The sequence below is a fragment of the Halichoeres trimaculatus genome, unplaced genomic scaffold (genome assembly GCF_033239565.1).
Source record: "Halichoeres trimaculatus isolate MK-OKI-2021-1 unplaced genomic scaffold, fHalTri1.1 fHalTri1_scaffold_16, whole genome shotgun sequence".
Lineage (NCBI taxonomy): Eukaryota > Metazoa > Chordata > Actinopteri > Labriformes > Labridae > Halichoeres > Halichoeres trimaculatus.
Genome location: NW_027437194.1, coordinates 16041707 through 16066725, shown reverse-complemented (window position 1 = coordinate 16066725; position 25019 = coordinate 16041707). Strand labels below are relative to the sequence as shown.

Genomic DNA, 25019 nt, shown 5'->3' with positions numbered 1-25019 from the left:
ACTAAGTGGTTATTTAATGCTGCTGCTGAGCACATAAACTTCATCCTCCTGTATTTGACTTGTGAAACTACTGAAGACAATAAAAAGGACTCATAGCCATAATAAACAGCAAAAAAAAAAAAAAAAAAAAAGTTCTTGAATTTCATGTATAAAAACACGACCTCACAGACTCATTTTTCAAAGTTTCTTTTAAATTAAAATATGTAAATCAGTTTTTTATCCATTTAATTTCTGAGCTCCCTCACTCACTCATGAATTCGTTCTTTTGTTTCTGGAATGATTTGTACAAGAACATGGACAAAAAGAGGGGGCCTAGCTGATGATTTTTCTTAAAAAAAAAAAAAATAAATAAATAAAATGTGCGATAAAAATGCATCAATTTATAGTTTAAATTAACTAGATTTGTCAGTGATCATTTACACAGAACTGTATGTTTCCTTAATTGTTCCTGAATTAGAAAAACATGAATATATTTCTCCTATAATCACACTGAAGTGAGGAGTCCTAATTAACAAACATAAAACTGTTATCACAAATCTGCCACCTGGAGGCTGCATGGTGTGAAGACTGCCATCAGGTTGTTCTTGTTGTTTGAATCTTGACCAGCAGGGGGCACTCGTTTTTTTCCTGTCACATAACAGGAGAGAAGCTTGAGATTAAATGTGTTTTAAATGATTGAAGCTTGAAGGAACACACTGACACACTAAACGTGTACCATAATAATAATAATAATAATAATAATAATAATAATAATAATAACAATGAGGAAAACACAAGGTACTCTATCTCTCCCTCACAGGTATATATTACTTCAAACAAATTTCAGTGCATATTTTTTCTTTTATTAAAAAGTGTTATTGTTTTCATGCACCAAATTTCTTTTAGTAATATATGTATATATGTTTCTAGAATAGTAAAACCACAGGGTTTATGCAAATGGGGACGACAGGCTTATATTTCATTTTTTTAAAAATGCAACCAAAATACAAAACAAGTGGGTGCTCACACATAAAACTGTTGTTATAGTGAAACCTTGTAGGACTCGCCATTCATTAGCAGAGCTGAATCAGTGTTACATCTTCTACTTTTGCATAAACAAACTGAAACAAAAAAGTACTGCACATACATCAGCATAATAGGCATGTTGAATGAAACCATATTGAAGAGTGTTTTAGGTTTTCTTTGATGCCCCTTTAATAGCCTTACATAATTTACAGCCAGCTCAATTGAGGCCCGTCAGGAGCAGAGCTAAAGGCAGACTCCGGTGTTTGAGTCTTTTGACATGTTTTGAACCAGTTGTATCCTTATAAGATGACCTCATCGTTCCAGCAAGTCTCATGAAGATCTCATATCTTTTTAACATCGTGTTTTGAACAGTGGTTTTTAAATCCGCACACACTTAGTTTAAACATCCAGCATTTTTTCTAGATTTACATGTGTAAAATATGAAAAAACAAAATACCTTGGAGCCTTTACCACTGCTAATCACTGAGGGGAGCTTTTATGAAGTATTGGTTTCACTTTAGGAAGTGGTTGTGCTGTCTTCTTATACAGTCTTTTGATTAAATACATAGAGCCCAATAATCACATGACTAACAGAGAAAAGTTAAAGCTTTTAATAATCACTTCAAACACTCACACTCTAATGACACTTTTTAAAACTAAAAATAAAACATTAAACACTTGCTTGTATTTCAGTTATTGAAATGTGTAAAACCATTCCAAATGCTACTCTTTACTCCAACAGGCACTGCTGTGGTGGAATGTTAACTTATAAACACAATTTCACAAATACTGGCCAGCAAAAGTTGCAAGGTAAAGGTACTCTAGTAGTAGTAGGTACATAATATTCTATGTGTTTGTGTTTGTGTTTGTGTTTGTGTGTGTGTGTGTGTGTGTGTGTGTGTGTGTGTGTGTGTGTGTGTGTGTGTGTGTGTGTGTGTGTGTGTGTGTGTGTGTGTGTGTGTGTGTTTTTTACACTTATCACTTTTTAATACTTTTCATCCATACAATTTCAGAGGACTTTAACAGCATGTTTTAACCCATCCAGAAAGACTTTTCAAGTGACTGGTTGCTCAGCAAATTAAGATTTTTGCATGAAAATGTACACAAAGCTTATATGGTTTCCCAATCTGTAGGAAATTAAACAGTAGCAAAAGTGCTTTAACACAAGTAAGACATCCAAGAGCTTGGGATTTTATCTTACACCACCTTGGCCAGACAAATTTGGACTCCTCTGCCAGAAGGTGACCAAAAAGGGAGGACATTTCAGGACCGGCAACTCCTCCCGGGTTGCTACCTGTACACAAAATGAAGTCCCTGCAGTTGCTGTGCTGAAGTGCTGTGTCACGTCATAGCGGAGGCCGCAGCTCTCTACTATAGTGGTTGGGCTGATGTGTGCCTGCAGTGGGGTGGCTGTGGGGCCAGTGGCTTTGACTTCCAGCATATCGTGTCCTACTGCAGATGTATCCACAGGCAGCACTACATAGGCGTGCTGGAAGATCTCACCCACAGTGCACTTCAGCTCTGTGGACCAACAGTGCTCCCCAAGGTCCCCTAGGGAAACAGAGGGTTTTAAAAGGCCAGGACACAGCAGATGGATTCACATAAAAATGACATATCAACTGTCTCATCTTGTCACAGAAGACCAACATTTTCAGTATCTTGAAGTAAAAAAATGTCACCAAGTCTCCTTACCTTCTGTGGAATCTGTGAGACGGATATTATGATTGTCCTGCAGCTGCAGTTTTTTGACATACATCATCCCAGTGCACTCCATTAAACAGTCTGATAGCCGTGTCACTGTCCTGTGGATTGGATTAATCAACGTTTCCTTCTCTGAACACACAACTGCCCCAGTGCACAGCAGAGGTGATGACAGTATGATCAAAGACACCCACACACTGAAAAACCCTGACATCCTGTCCAGAAAGAAGTAAAACAGCCGAAGAGCCAGCTCAGGTATCAGCCCAGACGTCCTTTTGTCCTTTCACAGATATGTTGCTTTACCCTAGTCCAGGATCAATATCTCGCTTGCCCAACTTGATGATCATAAGTTATATTTTCAGCAGTCAGAAAAAAAAGCCTTGGACAAAATTCTTGAACAGCTACAGAGATCGCTGAAGACTAATAAGAAGTGCGCAACATGTTGCACTGTGCCAAGTTTTCCTCCTCTCATGTTTTCCTCCCTCTTGACTTAACACATAACTGTCTGGAAGGCAAGGATCCTACATGGCTGGCATACCCAACAGCTTTATCAACATAAAATAAACCAATAAGGACAAAGAAACAAAGAAAAAAGAAGAAACCCATTGATTTAAACCATTTTTATTCAAATTTTATGAATCAGAATTAGTAATAAGTACAAATAGACAGATATCATATCAAGGTGCAAGAAAACAACATGCATCGGTAAATATGTAAAAAAGAGGTTATATTTCAGAGGTTGATGTGCACCAGTGGAGAAAACATAAAAAAGAGCTGTGAGGTAACAGTAAATAAACTCAGTCAAGGAATATTACACTTAAAATCTCCAACTATGTTTAAGACACACACACACAAAAATACTGAGAGCAGCTGTTTGAAGAAATGTATAAAAAAAAAAACCCACAGAGCTTTGATTCACATAAGTGAAAACAAATAATTAGGACCACACTCATACTATTATTAGGGAATCTTTTACTCTTTCAGGGAATCTTCTTTAGCTATTATTTTGACATAAACACACAAAAAGGTTAAAAAACACCTTTAATCTTGCATTTTGTTAAAATATATCACCAATAAAGCAAAGAAATCACACATTTGTGTCCCGTATTGTCTTTTAATCATGACTGAGTAGAATTTAAGATTAATCTCTGGCCCGTGTTTGTCTAAAAGGATTTTTTACCCATAAGAGGAGGCAGAGGTTTGTTAACTTGCCCGTGAAAAGATTTGGCTCTTGGTCGTCTCACATTTTTTAGAAGGAACACTCTGCAACATTTGGTAGCTTTAAATAGCCCTCTGTACACATGAGATTTATTTCAAGATAAACTGGACACATCAATCACACCAGTGTCAGCTTCACCTCTTATCCAGCTCATGGTGGGAGGAAAAATACTTAACCTCACTGAGAGAATCATGTTGTGTGTATTTTTTTCTGTTGAGGTACAAGAGCACACAAATACAATTAACAACATGATGTTAGAGATATAATGATATAAAAGTTTAAACACTGCAATAACTGATCAGTTTTAAGATGTTTCTTCTACATCGTTCTCTCAGACCTGAACAGAGAGACTGGAATTCAAAACTGACTTTCTAGAGTCACTTTGCTTTGGTTCCCACACTCAGTGGGAAACACGCTGGTAGAATCTGAGATAACACCAAGAATAAAGATAGAAATTCAATGAAAGAGGCACAGCAGTCAGTGAAGACAACATGCCTGATTATTATGTAGTTTGTGTTGCAGTGTGTAAGCAAGGTGCCACATACTCAGGTAAAGAAATCAGATGTTACTACTGGTCGGGCTGCTGGTGGTCAGCGTGTCCACAGCCACAGCTGCTGGTCAGCTGAATGGAGGAGAGGACCACAGAGCCAGACTGGTCTACATAGAGGATGGGCACCGTTTCTTGGAAGGCTGCCTGACAACATGGCACCTGGACCTGGGGAAGGATAAAGAAAGACAGGGAGTCAGGGATACTCAATCAGACTTTTTTTTTTTTTTTTTTTTGCAGAATAACAGATAAGTTATTATATATTATGGACCTTAAGGAAAACTTAGATAGTTGTCATACATGCTGTTTTACATGAAACAATGATAAAATAACATTTCCTCATAACTTGTGCCCAAAGTGACATATAGATCACATATATTGCCTATCAAAACCTATATTTAAATCAAACAGTTTCACTTTTTTATTCAATTTATTTTGAATGAAAAATGTAACATAAGTTGTCTCTGACTTCTTTGCCATAGTTTCACCATCTGTTATTTCCAAAACACACATCTGCTGCTACATTGCAATCATTTTTGGTTCAGGGAGTGTCTTGGCTTGTAATGGGAAAAGGTTTTTGTTGGCGGAGGGAGGGAAAAGAAAAACAGGCATATCTAATGGCAGCTGTTTCCAGAACAAACCAAGTTGAACTATGTTTTATGGCAAAGACACTGAACCTGGGTGTAGTGGTGATAAATACTGAAAGAAATCTAAGTACTACAGATGTACAGCTTTTAGCAACTTTCTACTTTTACATTAGTATCATAAATTTACAGGATTCACGTACAGGATTTCTCTTAGCACATTAAGAATTTCTGTAGGAGTGAAAATGTTTGCAGCTTGTTCAAAGTAAGCAATTTTATACCTGTGGGCCTGCATCCTGGACACTGGAGAGGGATGATGGACATTGCACAACGTCCCCTTCAGGGCTGCAGAGTGCACACTGAACGATGGTCACGCTGACAGGGGCGATCACCCAGCTGTCCCATCCCAGATCTGGAGAAAATCAGACATTGGGTTACGTGCATTCACATCTACAGTCACTGCAAAAAATAATATAACCATGCACATGCAAGCATATGCGTTGTTGCATACCTTTCATGAACACCTCAGAGGAGCTGGAGCAGCACTTCAGGCTTGTACTGTTTCCACCGTCAGGGCTGCTGGAGATGGCTGGAACTAGACAGATGTGAAAAAGATAAGCAGAGTGTAAATGTGGGCCCTGAGACTATCAGGTCCAGACTGGATGAGATTCAGGGTGCCTTTAGAGTCACACATACCGGCAGCATCTCTGGTTTTCTGAGCGATGTTGCTGAAGCTGGCCCTCCACTGTGCTGTGACATGGTCCAATCCACCATTGGGGAGCTGTGGCTCAGTCTGCAGATTGAGAGCCCTTAGGAGACCCTTCCTGATGGACTGCAATGACTCACTCTGGCACCTGGGCATTAAACAAAACGTGATTTTAAAATTATCCAAAATAAAACTGACAGATGGATTCAGATGAAACATTGCTTCTCAATAATCTGTGGAGCTGCTTTGCAGGAATTCGATTGACATAGGTCATCAACTATAAAACTTAAGCACATACCCTAAAAATAAAACAGCAAAAGTGACCCCAAAACTGTTTACTAAAATAAGCTGTGGAAAGACCACAGCTTGCATTTTCAAAAATAAAAATCTTTGTGCATTACAAAATTCTCCATGACTCCACACGCAAAAATTTGTTTGAACAGTTTATCTACATAACAAAGACATACTCATCAAAATAAAAGCATGCATATTGGGTGTCTAATACTGGCCTGTGATGCAAAGCAGGATCACTTGCAGGAGCTGCAGTTTCTTCCCTTGATGGCTGCAGGACAAATGCGATCACCACTGAAGAGCCCAGAAGCATCGTCATGACAATAAAGGCACAGGACATGGTGCACAAGCTGGACCGTCAGTCTACAGATCAACTGCTTTCTAGTAAGAGTGAGAGCCTGAGCCTCTGGTTGGAGGAGGAAGTACAAGTCACCAGTTGGTAATGCTGTACTAGGTACTGTTTGTCAGAGCTTGGGAACCTGGGTTTTTATCTTTTTGTACCCCAGCTTGGCCTTGAGATACTTAACATTGTTGTCTTGTCCAGTGTTCTGTGTGAAAAAAATACGGGAGGGTGATCCGGTGAGGGAAAAAGAGCCCAATGAGCTCTGGATAAACAGACAGGAATGAGGAGTAAGAGACAGTAAAGAGAGAAGGTAAATGTATATAAACTATCAGGTTATGACATTTATCATTAAACTTTCAGCTGTAATAAAATATGATGCTGAGGAAAACACAAAGCAACTTGAGCCACTTTAGCAGGATCACAACATACTTAAGCCAACCAGACTTTCAAAATAAATAAATGAATAAAATAAAAATCGATTTATTGTGTGTTGCATTAAAAGATGGTGTTGCTAACAGCCTGACCAATCTTATATATGAGATGGGTCAGAGATTTAGAAACACTTGGACAACACAGTGACCTTATATGACCTTTATAGTGATATAAATATTGTGAACAGTAATCTCATCTGGGAAAACTTTTATATTTATAGTCATGACTCAATGAAACAGTTTTTATAATCAAAATAGTATTGTATCATATGATTATGAAGTAAATATAAGTTGTAAGAGCAGTTTGGTCAGAGATATCTTGATCTAACAGTGTCTCTGTCATGAAGGTTGCCATTTGCAGCTGTTTTGAACTGTTATGTAAAGTATTTGTTTCTATTTGGTGGATACAACTGAGTATTGTCTGTGAAAAACTAGTTTTCCCTTGAAATAGTGGCAGGGGGTGTCAAACTTATTTAGTTCAAGGACCATGTACTAATTTAATCTCAAGTAGGCCAGATGGTTAAATTAATAGCATAATTACCTACAAATAACAAGAATCCAAAATCGAGTATATTGTAAAAGTCTTTATATTAAATGAACTATCCTTCTAAAAACATTTTATAAACAGCATGAGATTTCTTAGGAAAAAATGACAGCAAAATCAGCCGTACTTAGACTTTGTTGATCAGTTACACTCATCCTCTATAAGTGATCATACTGACTAAACAAAGACAAAAATAATTTAAAAACGTACTGGAACTGACAGATATAGTATTGCACTCAAATATTGAATCTACCCATCAAACTCTACATTTTTTTTAAATCTCCATCTCTGTGAAACTATTTCGAACACATTAATTGACTCCCCACGCCTTACAAACAGAAGTAGGACCTATTCTGAACCTATATAAGGTAAATCTATCCCAGGGGTGGCCAACCAATCAGGGACCAAGAGCCACAAAAATTACCGTGGTCCTGCAAAGAGCCACATCACACACGTGGTCTTAAAAATGCACTACCTCTCACACATAAGCAAAATGACGTAAAATGAAAATCAATACATTTCCAATTTTCAAAGTGAGATTTATTGTGTTTTTAAGTGTTTTTAAATTTATACTTGGAGTCAAGGACAAATTTCTGTTTTTACTGCAGAAGAGACTGAGAGCTATCTATCTATCTATCTATCTATCTATCTATCTATCTATCTATCTATCTAGATAGCTATAGGCAAATGAGTGATTTAGAGGAGCTAATGTAGAGAAGAGAAACTGAAACTTAAGTGTCAATCTCATCACCCAAGTATTGATCAATACTGTTCCCAATGTTGGCATCAATCAATCAATATTTTAGATTGATCTGCACACCACTATTCAAAACAATGTATATATATATAGTTTCATATTTTATTAATTGATCAAAGAGCCACACCCCAAAAGGCAAAGAGCCACATAAGGCTCGTGAGCCGCAGGTTGGCCACCCCTGATCTATCCCCTGCCTTTTAAATGTATAAGCTGTCTTTTTTACATTTACCTCTACCCTATCTGCCACAGGCCTCATCAAGCTGTTCAACGTTTGTTGTTTCTCAGGACCCATGACTTCTGCAGCCTTCAGAATGCATGTTTTCATCAGTTAGCAATTAGCTTTCATAACCTCATCATTAACCTCTCCTTTTCATAATGAAAACAGACTGCTGTTTCCTCAGATGTACCAGCATTTCATATACCTTCTCTCTACTCAGTTATCCTTACAAGCTATTGGATTTTTTTTTTTTTTTTTACCATGCCAAGTCTCATAGTGACACAGAACATTTTGTTTCCCTATTCACCTCTGAATTCTTTTTGTGGGCCAAATTAGAACCCCTGCAAGCTGGTTTTGGCCTGTGGTCAATGAGTTTGACACCCCTAACCTAGAGAATGACTACATAAAATAAAAAGAATCAGTCCAAGCACTGAGCCTTGTGGAACCCCATAACTAGGTGTGCATAGAGAGCTTTATTGTTAACATGAAAATTCTGCAATGAATGCCACAGACTCAAACAAATCTAAACTGGTTCCTGTAAAACCTGTTCATCATGGTGATCTCTGTGGAAGGATGTGATGATAAATTGTATTAAAAGAACTTATTAAGCTTGTTGAAAACATTTGATGATAAACTATGTTAAATGCTGTTACAGTAGTTGATATTTCCCCTCCCAACAAAAAGTAAGAGCTCCCTCTCCCTCCATTGACTTCAGGCGCTTCAGTGCACTGCTGCTCTGCTAACACAGCTGCTGAGTTTTGACAGGAAACCACAAATGTCCTTGCCAGCTCTCACTTGCTGCTTATTTTCTTTTATTGAACCATCTTTAGGATTTAATTGCAATCTCTGGAGGCTTCAAGTTGCCTTGCCCCAAAATATAAAGGTGATCTATTATTATAATGTGCCTACACATGCCCCAAAAGAAGTCAGAGCTGGTAGACTGTGCATCTTTCTGCAGGTTTTACCGCAGAGCAGTCCGCATCAGCAGATCCTTGTATTTCTAGCTTGAAATGACTTCTTCAGTATTTCTTTGGAAAGCAAATTTCAGCCTTGCTAAGGAAGTGTTATAGGAATCTACATTATTATTATTATTATTATTATTATTATTATTATTATTATTATTATTATTATTATTATTATTATTATTATTAATTTATTTATTCAGTCATTACTTTATTTTATAAGTAGTAGTAATAGTTGTTGCAGTAGTAGTAGAAGCATTACTTTAGTAGCACTTCTAGTAGACTCATATGGTCCCAATCAAGGAAATGTAGATATGGTACTACAGTAGATACACAAAATTACAAAAATGTGTTAATATTTCAAAGTATTAAAGAATTGACAACAAAAGCATATTTGATGGGGGTACACTGGGTCATGGTAAAAATCACCTCTCACATACAGCCAGTGCCTATTTTTACACGTTTTAGATAATAGACTACAAACACAAGCTGTCCATGCCTCCTGCATGAGTGGTAATCATTAAAAATTAAATTTTCGTGTCCCCATTCGAGGCAGAAATCTCAGATGATAAACATTATACCAATATTATTCCCCACAGTTTTCATTCAAGGACAAGATCTGGAGTAAAAATGTAACACAAGCTACGATTGGGACTGCAGGTGATGGCAATATCTAAAAGCCTGGAGCAAAAAACTTGGCAACACTGACAGCTGTGTGAGCCAGTAAGGTCCAGAGGCATGCAAAGAATGGTAACTTTGAGTCCTCATGTTCCCTCTCCTCTTTGCCTTCACTGAGTGCTCATCTGGGTCTCTACTAAACTTTCCCATGCAGCCTAAAATACACACTTTATCTGCTGCACTGGGTATCAAACCATACTTCATAAACACAAATTCTCAGTACAAGTTGATATAAGATCATGCATGGATTTGTTTTTTGTTCTCATAGTGAAAAGATTGCTGTTTTACTCTGAGGTGAGTATTACATCCTTTAGTCAGGCTTGCAGAAAAAGTAGTGCTTTTATGTTTGACGTCCAAAGCAAAGTGATGAGCAGAACAAATGCAGACCCCCTGCAACTGTTGAAAAAGTAAGTTTAACTTTGCGTGCATACAGATAACAGGAAACAGAAAGCTTTGCTGGTCTGCAAAAAGAAATAAATTAGGATTAAAAAAAAGGATTGAGCTCTTTCCAAAACTTGACAGATAAGCATCTGTGGTGTACCACAGGGAAACTTCCTGGGTCCCCTGCTTTTTGTACAGATGCTGTTAGGTGACACTGTTCATGTGCATCTAAACAGCCTAATTTTGGTTTATGAAAATGGTATTTTTACTTATCTGGTGTGCTTTAAGACCACAGATTTTACAGTTGAACAGCTGGTTTAGCTGTTGTAAAGCACTTTATCTTTACTATTTCTATCATTTTGCTGTTGTCACTGGTCCCTTTTTTTATACTTAGACTCCATAAATTTATCTCTTCTGTTATAGGTAACAGAAAAGATATCTTGTGATCTTCATAAAAAGTAATCATATTAAAAAGATCAAGCTTTTTCCAAACTCAACCTACAAGACCCTGTGGTGTACCACAAGGAAGCTTTCCAGGTCCTCTGCCTTTTTAAAAAAATATATGCTTTAGTTAGATGACACTGTCAATGAAAATCTACTAAAATATGTTTGATCTACTTTCCTGGGCCTCAATTTAGACTGGACATTTTACAGGTGAACACCTGGTTTGGCTGCAACAAAGCATTTCATTTTTCAACTTTTGTTTTATTTTGAATTTGAATAAAGGTGATTGAACAAAACTACTTATAATTAAGAGAGAATTTCGAGCTTTTTCGTGACAGCATGAAATTACACTATGATGAAATCAAAGTGTCTGAATACCAGTACCAGTGTAAAGTACATCCTAAGCCAAAAGCTACATGTGCCCTCAGTAACCTCTCTGGGTATTGAAACAAAAATATGAGTCATCCAAGATTGTCTACAGGTCTCAACAGCATTGTTGAGATCTCTATCTGTGGAGCTCAGGTCTTGACTTCTCCTGGCTGAACTACTTTCAGGACATGATAAATCAAAACTCAACTGGGTGGTGAAGAAAGTTCTAGCCACATGCTGCTGGCTTCTTCTTCCTTCTTTTTTATGTCTTAAATTTTAGATGTTTATGCAATTTCACATTTTCCTCCTTTATTTTATTGTTTATTCTTTGTGAAAATGTTTCTGTGTGTGGTAGAGAATGACCCCCATTTTTGAGAGGGAAGATTTCACATCAGCAAACATAATTAAGTAAACGCAGCCGTTTTCTAATACGGCACACAAACATGCACAATGTGCTTACGCGCACACAATCCCGAGGTCACTTTGGGATTCTGCATCTCCTGATGCGCTTTGATGATGCATGAATGAGCCAAGTCCTTGAGTATCAGGCGTCTCCCACAACTTCCTTGTTGTAGTAGTTCTGGGAGTCACACCACCAACAGCTGCTCCTGCAGAGGATGACAAAGAGCCTTTATACGAGGAAGGAAGGACTGCGGAGGATGCTAGATGCAGATATTTTCACAAGCAGACTACACAGGAGGTGTTCCTGAAAGGTATTTCAGAGCAAGACAACAGATAAAGAATAGTGTTACAGGGTTCTGTGAAAGACGGTTGCTTTCATCACAGTGTAATCTAGTTTGGAGTCGTTATTAATGTAACAAAATTTAACGTAACCAGGAGGATAAGCTACTTTAACAGCTTCACCTGTGGGAGACGAAACCAGAATGATACTTTTTTAACATGCAAGTTCACACAACAAGAACTTAAGAGGTTGAAGCAGAAAAATTATATATTTTATTCATTTTTATATTTAAGATTTATCATTTTCTGTATAATGACTGAGAATTATCTTGGCTTCACTTGAGATCTGATTGGTTGATAATTGGCTGGTCTAATTACTCACTGTCACATAATGAAGGTAACCTCCTTTCTTTTGGATCAGCAGCTGCCCTTTAACAGAGACCTCATCTGTTTATTCAGCACAGGTGACAGCCATAGTTAGTTTTAATCCTAATCCATTTGCTTGTTGTTTTGTTGTTTATGTGGTCACAGAGCCATTGAGTGTAGCTGCTTGCCCCCCCCCCCCCCCCCCTTTTTTTTGTTTACATCTTTTTTCATGTCTTTTTTGAGGCTGTGTCAAAAGTTGATATAAAGATGTGAATAAATGAATAAATAAATACATAAATAAATAAAAATGAATAAACAAGTAAGGCTCCTCAGGGAAAATTAATGTTTTGTTATTTTTCCCAGTCTGGGTTGTATATCTCTATATTATTATAGATTCAGCGACATACCTTTTTTATGACACGGTTAATTATTGAACATAAATGAAAAATAATTGAACACATTGAAGAAATATTAAAAGTTAAAATAATTACTGTCTGCCACCCTATAGCTGTTAGTAGTGGGGGCTCAAAGGGAACAGATGGGTGATGTCGCAGAGACTACGTCCATATATTAGCCCTTGATACCAACATTATGTGGCCAAAGGTCCGTTTCCACGCAACCCCAGCTTTATCTTACAGTGTACTGCAAAAATTACAAAATTATGTATGCATTTATATTTTCTGTGAAGTTCACAAAGAAAACTAAAGTATATCTAGTTATGCCTCACAAGAGGGTAAGAATGCAGGATAAGAAATATTTGGTGCTAAAACTGTTCAACTATCCAGATCCTGCCGTTAAACAATCCTGACATATTTTCCCATATTGTCCTTTAATGGAGAACATTTTCCTGCTGGTGTTCATGCAGCACGTGACATTGCTGAAAACTGACCACTCATCATCTAGACACAACTGGAGGACAGGTGAGGTTTGATTTCATACGCCTGTAATGATGGCACAAGGATGTTTGACCACACTTAGAAATAAGAAATCTTTAAAAGAAATAGTTAGCAAGTGGAGCATTCATATAATGATGGTTAATAAATATGTCGGTAAGAGCAGTGATCATCACACTGAAGAAACAAGCAGATCTCATGGATGGAAGAGACGAGATTAACACAAAGACATCTGCTTTTAGATTAAATGAATTTATTATTCCAATAACAGCATAAAAAAGAAATACAAACATGTATTTACATTTCACTCCAACACACACCGATACCCGCCTTGTTCACGTGCTGGTCACACAGATAGTTTCACATTCTATACCTGATATCACATAAAGCAAGCCACCAACTCAAGTGGAAAGAAGCTTCTTTGATCAGTCCAGAGAGCACAGATTAATCAGTCATTATCATTTAATTTTAGTATCATGACCTATAAGACGTGGTGCCAAGTCCTTTAAAAGGACTGATGCAGTTGGAGCATGTGTTGTATGTGTGTTAGTAGGGCAGACTCAGCTCAGGATGCCTCCTCTCATGTGACCACTGTCGCTCAGCCCGTGCTCTATGAGTTTGATGTCTTCCAAGTCATCTTTAATGACGCTGATCAAATGACTTAAACCTTCCTGCTGCTGTTTCAAGTGCTGAAAGTCAGAAATAAGAAAAAAAGAGTTGCAGTTCATGCTTGATTGTCTTTTTAGTTATTCACAGAAAAAGCTAAGCTTGAAGAGATCTAGGAGTAAAATTGCAAGGGAAGACTTTTAATTTTATCCACAGTGTAGACATACCTGCTTAATTTCTCTGAGGAGGTCTGCATCGACACTGTAGCGCTCTTCTGATCTCACTGCTCCAAAGTGGTTCTGCATGCGGATTTGGGACATCAATTCATTCAGCCGACCCTGGGGGGTAGAGAGTAAAAATACAGTTAAACTTTCCAAGAAAAAATAAATATTGAAGAGCTAAAAAAATAATTTCTCAATATACATATAATATATAATAAAATAATTTCTTAATTTTCTAGTCAGAAACCTAAGAGAAAACAAAGCTCAGATTTCCAAATCTTCAAGGATTAACATGAATGTAGTGACACTATAAATAAGCATATTTTTTTTGTTTGCTATCTTTAGCTGAGTCCCAATCCAGGGGCTGCAGCCAAAGAAGGCTGAATTTACAGGCTGATCACGCCACTACGGTATGTTGAAGGTTGTCCCATTTTAAAAGCTCCTCCAAAATGCGTCTGATGCAGTGAACAAATCCGGCCTCATTTTTGGAGATTTCGGACGGATTCAGTGACTCCTTCTTCGTCTCATATATCCCAAGACTCATTACACATGAACGCCAAAGATGATGGGTCGACCGAACCTCAGAAACTGTTTCATCAAGTTGTGAAAGATTTCTGGCAACAACTATGTGACTGTATTTCTAAAACACTCAAGATTTTGTTTTATATTATATTTAATAATGTATTGTTTGAACTCTTTCCAAGTAATATACAAAGTAATATACAAAGAAAAAACAGTTTTTATAAATCTTCCCATTATGGAAAAAATCTATGTTCATTAATGTAAATTCTTGGGGACAAAAAAGAAACTTACTTGATGTTTTTTTAAGGGAATTCAAACAATACATTCAATCAATTCAGGACTCTGAAAAAGCATTTAAACTTTGACAGCTTGCATTTTATACTTTTTTTTTATTTAACTGCCTTACTCTTAGATGTATATTGTGATTCTATGCTCTATCAATAAAGAAAATAACAATGATAAAGCAAAACATTAATATTAATGGTAAAAAACATTCTGTTTTAAATGTAAGGTTTTGGTTTACGTGTTCAAAAAGTAATGTAAGCCTGACAGGTGAGGGCTGTGTTGCGTGACGTCAAGAGTAACGAACAGGAAATGCTCTGCAGACCAGACTGTCTCAATTCAGTTTGGTCTTTGCCGTCTACGCAGGCTACAAAGGCTGGGTCTTTTGAAGGCTGCAAACCCTGATTGGGACTTAGCTTATGACTTAAGAAGGATCTAAATTCTACTGGAAAAGAGTTCAATACAAAAATCAGATCTTTCAGAAACTAAACACCAAATATTCCCAGATTTTAAACCCATAGCTTCACATAGCAGCAGCATTTCTTCTCTCCCTTGGAGTCTTGTAAGATCACTGAGTAAAAAAATGAACCCTTGCAAACTGTAACCATTCAGACACTCACCTTGAACTGCGTGGGGGCGTTGAGCTCCGACTGAATTGTGTCCAGCTGCACCCTGAGGTGCTCCTCATCCACTTGGATAGCGTACCCACTTTTTCTCTGAATCTCCTGTTTGATCAGAACCTTGGCGCACAAAAAAAGTGTGTTTTTTTTAATAACTATGTTTTGCCTTGTCCAGAAATAAGGGAGCAGGTCAAACAAACACGAGAGGAAAAAAAAAAGGCAAAATTGCATGTTAACTAAACAAAAGTGAGAAAGTTGAGGAAGCTACCTGTAGCACCCTGTGGGAGAGATCCATCAGCTTCCTCTTGTACTGGGCGATCTTAGCCACCGTGGTGGCCTGGTTCTTCTGCAGCTCACTGATGTCATTTGAGATGATCTGCAACCCCATGAGCCAGTTAATTTAACATATGTTTATAAATCTCTGCACTATTTTCTTAGCTTCACCTTTTCCTTGCATTATATATTTCTTCTGATTCTACACCTACTGCAGCTTAGAAATATGAACATAGATATCTTTATAATGTCTCTAAGGCCTGATAATCTAACTTTGCAGTAATATTTGTAAAAGCAACATCAGTCTGTTGAAAGCTTGTACGTCCTGGACATCTGTGCTCTCCGTCCTTGACACCATTCGACCCGTTTCAAAATTCCTCTTGGTAATGTGCATGCACTGAGTAGACTACGACAGGAGAGAACAGGGCACAGTGATCTCACTCACATCCACTCTGGTCTGGTGCTGTTTGGTCATCTGCTCCTGGATCTGCAGCCGGCGAAGGAGCTCCTTAAAGCCTACCATAGGTACTGGGATTAATCTGAAAAACAAAACAAAAATTAGCTAAGTACATAAAAGAGTCATGGTTAAATCTCTAAATTAAATCACTAAAGAGACTTATGCTTTGCCTTAAAGCTTGTACATCCACAGACTATGTTCGTAGTAGGTGAGTTACATGATTTAACTGCACTAGATTTGGTAATTGGTCTTAATGAATGGGAGGAAACTGTGTTCAGGCCATAACATTCAGGAAAGATACTGATACTTCTGATACCACCAGAATCAGACTGCCCATATTTTCTAGACTATACAGTAATTGTGCATTAACTCTTTTCTAACAGAAGTTTTGTCCAACTTACTTCTCAGGATCAGGGTTGTCCACCTTGGCCTGCTCCCAAATGATGGGGTCCACTCCTAATGAGAGGAAACAACATCCTCAGTGACAAGTAAAGAAAACTAAATCAGAAAACATTTGTTTTTGTAACAACTTTTACACAAACATTCACCTGCAGGTGCATTCTGAAGCAGCTGTTTGAGCTGTGCTGGGGACAGCTCTGTGCGTGTGAGAGACATGGTGACCCCGATCTGTGTGAGCTGGACTTTGATGTTGGCCTGCTCCAGGTAACTGAAGAGGGTTGTGGATGGTATCCTCTTGGAGGTGCCATTTGGAGAACGCTCCACCAGGTAGATGGTCACCTCCGTCCTGAGAGACAGCAGACTCAGATTAGTATGATTTTGTGAATGTTAGGAGTAGTGATGCCTGACGTGTTGCAGAAGCTTACTGGTCACTGGGAAGAGCTTTGACTCCTTCTACGTTGACAGTGAGTGACTGGTTGCTTCCCAGGATCTTGTGGATGGATTCGACTAGCTGCTGCTGCTGAGCTCTCACATCTGCTTCCTTTTTATTCAGAACCAGGACCACTAAACCATCCTCATCCTTACTTAGAGGGACACAGCTGTAGCCCACTGCCTGGGAAACAGGAAGACAAAGAAGACTTCACACTTTGACTGAAATAATAAAACTTCAAACCTTTGGACTGCCGATATGCTGTTACCTTGAACCTGCAGAATGGATTCTCCAGGGAGAAGTCAACAGGTGGGTTGTTGTTGCTGTAGAAGCCTTTCCCAGTGCCCCAGTAAGCCTGGAGTTGATTCCATTTAGCGAGGATGGAGTCGCGCTCATCCCCTAACAAGGTTGGGGCTGATAGAGCGGTAACCTGCTGGTAGAGCTGGGTGGGCTGAGGCTGACCCGGCTGCTGGGCCTGCTGGCCAAACAATCCTCCTGAGGGGGAGAGAAAAAAAAAAGAGGGCAGGTAAGATTTACCTCATTCTTCACATAATAAGGAACATATTGAATCTGCTGAACGAACAGGTAGCGGCCTTCCATCCTTGGAGGACATCTATGTTCGTAGGTGTAGAAGCAGAGCATCATGGATCATGAAAGACCCCGCCCACCAGGCTCACAAACTGTTCTCCCTTACAGAAAACTGTGCAGTCTCAAAGCAAGAAGCTGTGAGGCTTGTGAACTGTGCACTCAAGCCCAACACCTGCACTTATTAAAGCATGCTGCTCAGTCTTTAAACTGTGTGTTCTATTCATAAGATTTACTTATTTGGTGATTTATTAAATAAGATGTTTATCAGTCTGTATGCTGACTTGGGTGACGCTTTTCCTTCTTTTATGTTTTTGACATGTTTGAATAACAATATCAGGATTTACAGGGGACTTTACTCCGAGGAAAACCACTTGTCTCTTGTCTTATATTCTCTATGTCTGTTTTTATTTCTCTTTGACTGCTGCTGCTGTTGTGGTTGGAATATTACTGCTTACTATCACCCTCTACAGTGAAGAAAGGGCACAGCACAGAGGAAGTGTTATAAACTCAAAAAGAAGGCCTTCTGAGCAAATTTAAAAAGATTTATGTCTGTGTTTCAAACTTACATGTCTTGTATTATCAGCCAGAGCAGGCTTAAATGTTTCACGGATGTATTCAAAGTGGAAGATCTTGAGCTGGATCTTGAAGAGAAATCCCACCAGAAAACTGACACCACTCTGACATTACGGTTGTCAAGTATCTGAGTTTAAGTAAAGTGAAGTATTTATCTGATGTGAAATGTACTCAACCATTGAAGTTGAAGTACAAATACATTAAGTTTTATTTTTTAAACAACTGTTTAGATTTGAAGCATTTGTGGGCAAAACCTTGACTCTGAAATCATTGGATCTTTTAAGTCCGTTTTTATAAAACCATATGAATGTAGTGGGACTCTTCTGTTGCGTCTGTTTTGTTGTATGTTTCACTAATTTTCAGTGTTGGAAAGTGAACATAAGCAAACAGAAAAAAATGCTTCTATTTCATCAACTTATGGTTTAACATAAGTAATTAGTGGGTAAAAAAAAGTTACCTTTAGCCACGTTTCCACCAAGCAGACCGGTTCGATTTGTCTCGGTACAGCACGCATTTTGTGGCGTTTCCACTGACTTATCTCGGGACAGATCCCCAAAAACCGAGACGAGCCGGCCTACTTTTTCAGACCCTTCCGTATGGGTGCCAGACTGAACTGATGACTGTTGATTGGTTGGAAGAATCGTCACTTACCCCCACAGCGGCTGCATTTCTCCTGGCGGCACACAGACTTCTCTGAAACAAAGCTTGATTGCACTTTGTATCAAAGAGCTACATGCCAATCACAAAGAGAGGACGAAATGCTGCATGTCTTCCATCTATGCTCTTTGTTTACTGTGTCGTGTTTTTCTTCTTTGTTGGATTTATTAGCGGGGTAAACTGCATCGCACTGCTACGGCATCACAGTATTGTTTACCAGCTGGGGCTTGCGGCATCCAGTTTAGATGCCGCCTACCACGAGAGGGCACAGTTTTGCTGTGGAAGCGCAACCTGGATCAGGCTTAACTGTACCAAACCGAGCTAAATTGTACTGAACCGACCCGGACTGCTTGGTGGAAACGTGGCTTTTGTGTTAGGCACCACCTCTACCAGTGTTTCTTTTGCATCACTTCATGGACTTTCTGACATTATTGTTGTGCTGTTGTATTGTATTGTGCTTTTGCATTGTATTTGGAAACATAATGCGAGGTCAGACTGGCCTGATATATACTGAGAATATTTCCTAGATCAGTAGGATATCGAAAATATCTGGCACACTAAATCTGGCTAAATCAGAACAGTGTCAAAGGCAGTTTCGCTAACAGACCCAGTATGTACACAAGTTGTTACTGATGATGTTACGTTACTACCACCCTCCATTACTTTTGTAATCCTATTTTCATTGCACCTGAATAAAGACGTTAATAGAATGTTTAAAAAAATCCCCAAATCTTATCTTGTTTGCTTTCTACTGTATTTTTGTGGAAATCTTTTATTTTATATATTGTACTATCTGCTTGTTGTTTTCAACTTTGTCAATGAATTCAAAGCAATATTATCAGTTGAAATTAAAATGTTTGATCTTCAAATATGTCATTTTCTAGCAGGGCTTAACATGTTTCTAACTGCTAAATGGGATGATGGACCTAAAAGGAAAGTGGTTAGAGAGTGTCAGGAGGCAAAGGGCTGCAGGATTAACATCAGACACTCACCTTGCTGTGGCTGAGTTGGCTGGATATTAAAGCCTCCAAACCCACCCAGGCCAGTTGTCCCTAATCCTGTTCCAAATCCTGTCGCCCCTGTAGCTGTCCCAGCGCCGAGCCCAGTAGAGAACCCAAACCCTTTATTCTGTGTGTTACCAAAAAGGCTTCCTGAAACAGAAGAACATGACAACAGTCAGGAGTATACTGCAGGGACACTAGGGAAGCTTGTACACTCAGGGGTAGCTGGAAACATGTTGTCCACTTTTTTTAGCATGTTCTTTACCATCTCCAATTAGGTGTATTTGACAACAGAAGGGAAAACGTGTTAATGCTGAAACAAGCTTTACTGCAGACCTGTGGTACTGGCAGGAGCTGCAAAGCTAAATGTGGACCCAGTAGCGGCGGCAGTTGTTGTGGTCGTTCCAAAGCCTCCAAACGCACCTGAAAAATAAGAATAAGGACAACTGAGGAAAAAAAAGCTATACAAAAGAGTGAAAAAATAATAAGATGGTAACTATTTGACAAGTATTAGAAAGAAAATAGAAAGATCTGGATTTTAGAATCCATAAGGGCCAATCAGAACTTTCCTTTCCTTCAGCAGTGTTTTTCTATTTCACATTATAAGGTGGAGAATTACTGATCCATCGTTTAAAATCAGTAGATGATTCAAAAGTTTGCCTTCTCATGCGAATGGAAACACGGTTGCATGACATTAAATGAGAGATGAAAATAACTGCACCATATAGACATGAGAATGGATGAAGATGAGTGTTTACAGACACACACTTGTACTGATTTATTAATCACAAAAGTCATCTACCTGTGCTAGCCAGGCTATTACCAAAATTGAAAACAGTGCCAGTGGTGGTTGCTGTACCAAAGCACCCCACATTAAAGCTGACTGCTGCTGGGTTGGCATTTAAACCAAACCCCCCAAAACTAAACCCACCAGCCGTGGTGTTTCCAGCTCCCAGCCCCCCAAATCCTGCAGCCAGCAGAGGCAGGCAGCAAAGGAGAGAGAATGACATGAGGGAGTTAAATGATAAAAAGTTAGGCTTAGTACTGTCTATGGACTGTTTCCAAGAAGTAAACACAGGAGGAAAACTGTATCCTTACTGACTTTACTTTTTCTGAATCTTTCATTTAAAACCATGAGGCTCTGTCTACTTCTTGTATACAGTCCATGGCAAGGACTCATCAAATGTACAATCAGTCTTTAAGTGACTTCAAAGAGAAGAGACTAAAAAAAGTGGTGAAAATCCACATGCCGTGTCTATTGTGTGTATCTTACCAGTGTTGGTGGAGCCAAAACTAAATCCTGTGGCTGGTGCAGCAGCAGTGGTGGTGGTTGCCCCAAAGCCAGGGGCAGTGAGCGCTTTGAAGAAAGTGAGTACACAATAGTCAAAGATGTTAAAAAGGTGCACAGCAACATCAATAATGGGATAAAATCAAACTCTCATCCCCTCTCATAGTCAGAGCTGGCTATGCCTTCTCAGGACTGACCTCTAGTTTCGCTGCTATATTCTAAGTTTGCTTAGGGATTTGATATACAGATGACAAGCGAAGACAGAGGCGAGATGCCCACGTTAAGTGAGGATCAGTTCCCTGGACTTACTGCCGAATCCGGATGAAGCAGTGGTGGTGGTGGTGGCTGCGGTGCCAAAGCCAAATGAGGTTGATGCTGTGGTTTTTGGACCAAATGAACCGAATGAAAACCCGGACGTGTCTTCACAAGAACATAGAGAGGGCTATGAGTGTTAGATGATGTGACAGTAACGTTGCAGCTCCACTTTATTTAACAAATTGACCTCTATTGAGCAGAAGTTATTGTTATTAGAGGCCCCGGTTGTTCATCCAAAGTAACCGTTAGGCTAAAACACCCAATGCAGCAACATTTACAGAAAAGAAAAATACACATTTGACTTTTGAATGCATTAAAATAAACAACATGAATATTGAAGCTAGCTGTAACATGACTGTCTGCTTTAGAAATAAAAATGTCACACTTATTAGCATTGATGCTACACGGGCCGGGTGTTCCATCTAGTAGTGCTGCCTTTTAAACTGTGTCTCTTTTGATTTCTGTGCATGTGCACAGCACATAAAAAAATATTTCAACACTCTGATGGTTGAAAATAAGCTATAGTATTAAAACAGCGATAATACATAAATCGCTTAAGTGAGTAAATAAATAAATAAATAAATAAATAAATAAATAAATAAATAAATAAAGGGTAAAGACTTAATGAATCCTCCAAAATATTTCTGTATATTTTCTACTCATACTGTTTATGTTTTTGGTCACAATCTTAAAAGATGCAAAGTCTTTTGAGAAAACACACATCCACATACTTTGAACAATGCCTTTTTCAATTTTAATGATTCTGTACTATTCAAAAAGGGATGTTGTGAGGACAGGGTAGCATCTTTCGACAAGGCAGCACACTTCAACAGAACATCTGCGAGGAAGTGAAGCTTCCAGAGCGCTGCCAAACGGTCCTTTGTTTTCAGCCTCGATGCATGCATCCGAACGGAACCTCATTTTAACGAAGCATTAGAAGTATATCACTCCAACGGCGTTCAACGATCTATGATTAAAGTCAAACTGTACTTACTTGCCGCTGTACTACTCGTGGCTCCGCCAAAACTGAACGCCATGTTGACTGTCAGCCCAACGTTTGTTTTCTTCCTTGTTATCTCTAAACGATTGGGCAAAGCGGCCTATGGCTCATTACCGCCACCTAGTGTGCTGGAGCTCAGGTCAAAATAGCGAGGTCCCCTCTACCAAATATTGTATTGTGTTTTATTGTATTGTGTGTATAATACAATATAATATAATATGTTTTATATTATATTATATTTTATCATATAATATTATATGTTTTATATTATATTATATTTTATCATATAATATTATATTACATTATATTATATATAATATATAACAAATATTATATATGAAATATATTTTATATATAATTAAATATTATATTATATCATATTATATTATTTTATATATAATTAAATATTATATTATATCATATTATATTATTTTATATATAATTAAATATTATATTATATCATATTATATTATTTTATATTATTCATTCATTTATTTTCTGAACCGCTAATCCTGCTCAGGGTCGCAGGTGGCTTAAGCTTATCTCAGATGTCGTAGGGCGGGGGGGGGGGGTTACGACCTGGACTGAGAGTCAGAGTCAGACAACTGTTCACGCACATTATATAATATAATATAATATAACATAATTATATTATATAATATCATATTATGTTATATTAGTTCGTGATTATTACAAGTGTGGTGCTGGTTTAGTTTTTAACATTGAGACAAGTTTGACATTTCCAACTCCAGCAAGCCACTTTGTAGGCTGTAAGCAATAATGGAGAAATATTAGGTGTTACTTCTTTAAAATACTTTTATTTTAAATACACCAGAAAAAGGGACAGTTTCTCAAAACAAATCAACAAACAGGTGATGTGTTGGTAATTTCAGACTTCAGATTTAAAATCAGTATTGAGAGAACAACACAAAGTGAAGGTTCAATTCGGTGCTTCGCATTTTGTTTTTTTGACACTAATATGGTGAAACCCTTTTTTTGACTTTCATTAAAAAACTACTGTCACCCTCTCTTGGAAGTATGACACTCAGATTTGTACTCTCCATACATGTTTCCATTTTATTTGATTTTATTACACACAGCTGAGTGAAAGTTTACATCAAACACAAAATCAATTGGACAAAAACCTCTAGAGGAAACACTTAACAGCCTCTCCACTAGTCTGTTTGATTCATTGCTGATCATACGAGTGCAAGGTTTTCAAAGCAACTCATTCATTCAACTATGAACAAGAGCAGTAATACAAGCTGAGCTCATCACAGTTCAATGAAGTCATTCTGCAGCATTATCTACAGTTTATCACATTAATCGGCACCTGAAATCCACATGCCTCAACAGCCTTGAGTGAAACACTGTAAAACAGTCTAGGATTTAAGGAATACAAAACTATAAAACCTGCTCAATGCTTGGTTCATTTGGTATCTGGTGAAATAATTTGTAGAATAGTTTGTTCTACAAGTCACTCTTTAAAAAATTCATAAAAAACAAGCTAAAGAAGTCCAGTAACATTGATTCTTTAACAGTAACACAACAGCATTTCTTCATATTGAGCACTCTTGTATTTCTGAATAGCAAAGGTCTGACACCTGAATAAAGTCTTATCTTTCACAGATGTTTAAAATATCTTAAAACAGCTCTGTCCCATGGATGGGTGTCCAAACAGCACCAAAGAGTAAGGCCTTTAATAACATAAAAGGCACATTTTGAAATGATAACATAAATTGCATTTTGATATGGCCATGTTAGAAAGTTAAAGCAGTTACACAGGGCAGAAATACTGTCAGCACATAAAATCAGTAGTTTACAAATTATCCATTCAACCACAGATTTCTGTTCAACTCAGAGCTTTGATGGCTGATTTAATTGTTGCTCATTAAAGCACTATGACATCTCCAATCTAAAAGTTCCTCTTCTAACATTTACAAACAAAAACACATTTTTTTTATTTTACAAATAACAATGTATCCAAAATGTACAACGTTTCTGTCTGACGGTGAGCAGTTCAGCACATGTAACGTTGTATATTTACAAAGAGATACCTCAAGGACTTTCAGGTACAGAGATTATAACATCCTTCTAAACACAGTGTAAGGATAGGAAAGGTAATGAGCTGTTTTTATGTTTGTAACATTAAGTTTCAGTTGAAATGTTAATGACATAATACTGAACTGCTTGAGAGCAAGTGGTTGTAAATAAAAGCTGTAAAAGCTGTAGTATAAAAATGAAGTTGTAAATTTAGGCTGCAGAAAGCTTGTCTTTTATTTTGTGGGAGGATAATTAGAGAATATCCAACTGCCTGCATTAAAACAAGATACCTGGAGCACCCAGTGAAGTTAGACTTTAGTATTCATAATAAAACAATTCTCATTGTTCTCAATCATCATTGTCTCATATGAGTCAGGACTGTGAATAAAAAAAGGCAAATTGTCTTCAGCATACGAGCTAGCAAGATGATCCATGCTCCTCATTTAAGTGCAGACGTCAGATTTTTCTTACGATATTTCTCCCCATAAGATATTAAACACAGACAAACAACTGCCTGTGATCATGATGTCTTGGGCTAAATTCTAACTTAATACTTATAAGACTGAGAGATCATTCACGTAAATTTAGGATTTTCTTCTCCTAAATGTACATTTTAGTCTCACAC

At 37.9% G+C, this 25019-nt stretch overlaps 2 protein-coding genes and 1 long non-coding RNA gene across 8 annotated transcripts; all 3 read right to left on the bottom strand.

The window, feature by feature from the left end:
* Nucleotides 1-1894: 1894 nt before the first annotated feature.
* On the bottom strand, nucleotides 1895-3179 carry LOC141805583 (uncharacterized). The gene is made up of 2 exons (XR_012599718.1): nucleotides 2698-3179; nucleotides 1895-2556 (listed from the first exon to the last, which is right to left on the bottom strand). It is a non-coding gene; the product is annotated as an uncharacterized LOC141805583 (long non-coding RNA).
* Nucleotides 3180-3736: 557 nt separating this feature from the next.
* Nucleotides 3737-6814, bottom strand: gsdf (gonadal somatic cell derived factor). The gene is made up of 5 exons (XM_074690570.1): nucleotides 6272-6814; nucleotides 5753-5910; nucleotides 5568-5651; nucleotides 5338-5468; nucleotides 3737-4640 (listed from the first exon to the last, which is right to left on the bottom strand). The coding sequence occupies exons 1-5, from the start codon at nucleotides 6391-6393 to the stop codon at nucleotides 4494-4496; spliced, it is 642 nt and encodes a 213-aa protein (XP_074546671.1). The 5' UTR covers nucleotides 6394-6814; the 3' UTR covers nucleotides 3737-4493.
* Nucleotides 6815-13407: 6593 nt separating this feature from the next.
* Nucleotides 13408-22445, bottom strand: nup54 (nucleoporin 54). 6 transcript variants are annotated; one of them, XM_074691151.1, is made up of 15 exons: nucleotides 22346-22445; nucleotides 21346-21456; nucleotides 21022-21105; nucleotides 20551-20715; nucleotides 20085-20171; nucleotides 19740-19898; nucleotides 17198-17424; nucleotides 16925-17112; nucleotides 16649-16845; nucleotides 16502-16556; nucleotides 16089-16182; nucleotides 15639-15746; nucleotides 15371-15490; nucleotides 13953-14063; nucleotides 13408-13808 (listed from the first exon to the last, which is right to left on the bottom strand). In XM_074691151.1, the coding sequence occupies exons 1-15, from the start codon at nucleotides 22386-22388 to the stop codon at nucleotides 13680-13682; spliced, it is 1878 nt and encodes a 625-aa protein (XP_074547252.1). In that variant the 5' UTR covers nucleotides 22389-22445; the 3' UTR covers nucleotides 13408-13679. The 6 variants fall into 6 exon arrangements, with proteins under 6 accessions (XP_074547252.1, XP_074547254.1, XP_074547253.1 ...); XM_074691153.1 differs by having other exon boundaries at nucleotides 20680-20715; XM_074691152.1 differs by lacking the exon at nucleotides 21346-21456 and having other exon boundaries at nucleotides 22346-22444.
* Nucleotides 22446-25019: the final 2574 nt, after the last annotated feature.

Excerpts from the sequence above, each read along its gene's own strand:
- gsdf (XM_074690570.1), bottom strand. The coding sequence starts at position 6,393 with ATGTCCTGTGCCTTTATTGTCATGACGATGCTTCTGGGCTCTTCAGTG. Across the intron at positions 5,652-5,752 it reads GAAAACCAGAGATGCTGCCG|TTCCAGCCATCTCCAGCAGC; the intron begins GTATGTGTGACT and ends ACATCTGTCTAG. Across the intron at positions 4,641-5,337 it reads TCCAGGATGCAGGCCCACAG|GTCCAGGTGCCATGTTGTCA; the intron begins GTATAAAATTGC and ends ATCCTTCCCCAG.
- nup54 (XM_074691151.1), bottom strand. The coding sequence starts at position 22,388 with ATGGCGTTCAGTTTTGGCGGAGCCACGAGTAGTACAGCGGCAA. Across the intron at positions 17,113-17,197 it reads ATCCATTCTGCAGGTTCAAG|GCAGTGGGCTACAGCTGTGT; the intron begins GTAACAGCATAT and ends CCTGTTTCCCAG. Across the intron at positions 13,809-13,952 it reads TCCTCAGAGAAATTAAGCAG|CACTTGAAACAGCAGCAGGA; the intron begins GTATGTCTACAC and ends TCTGACTTTCAG.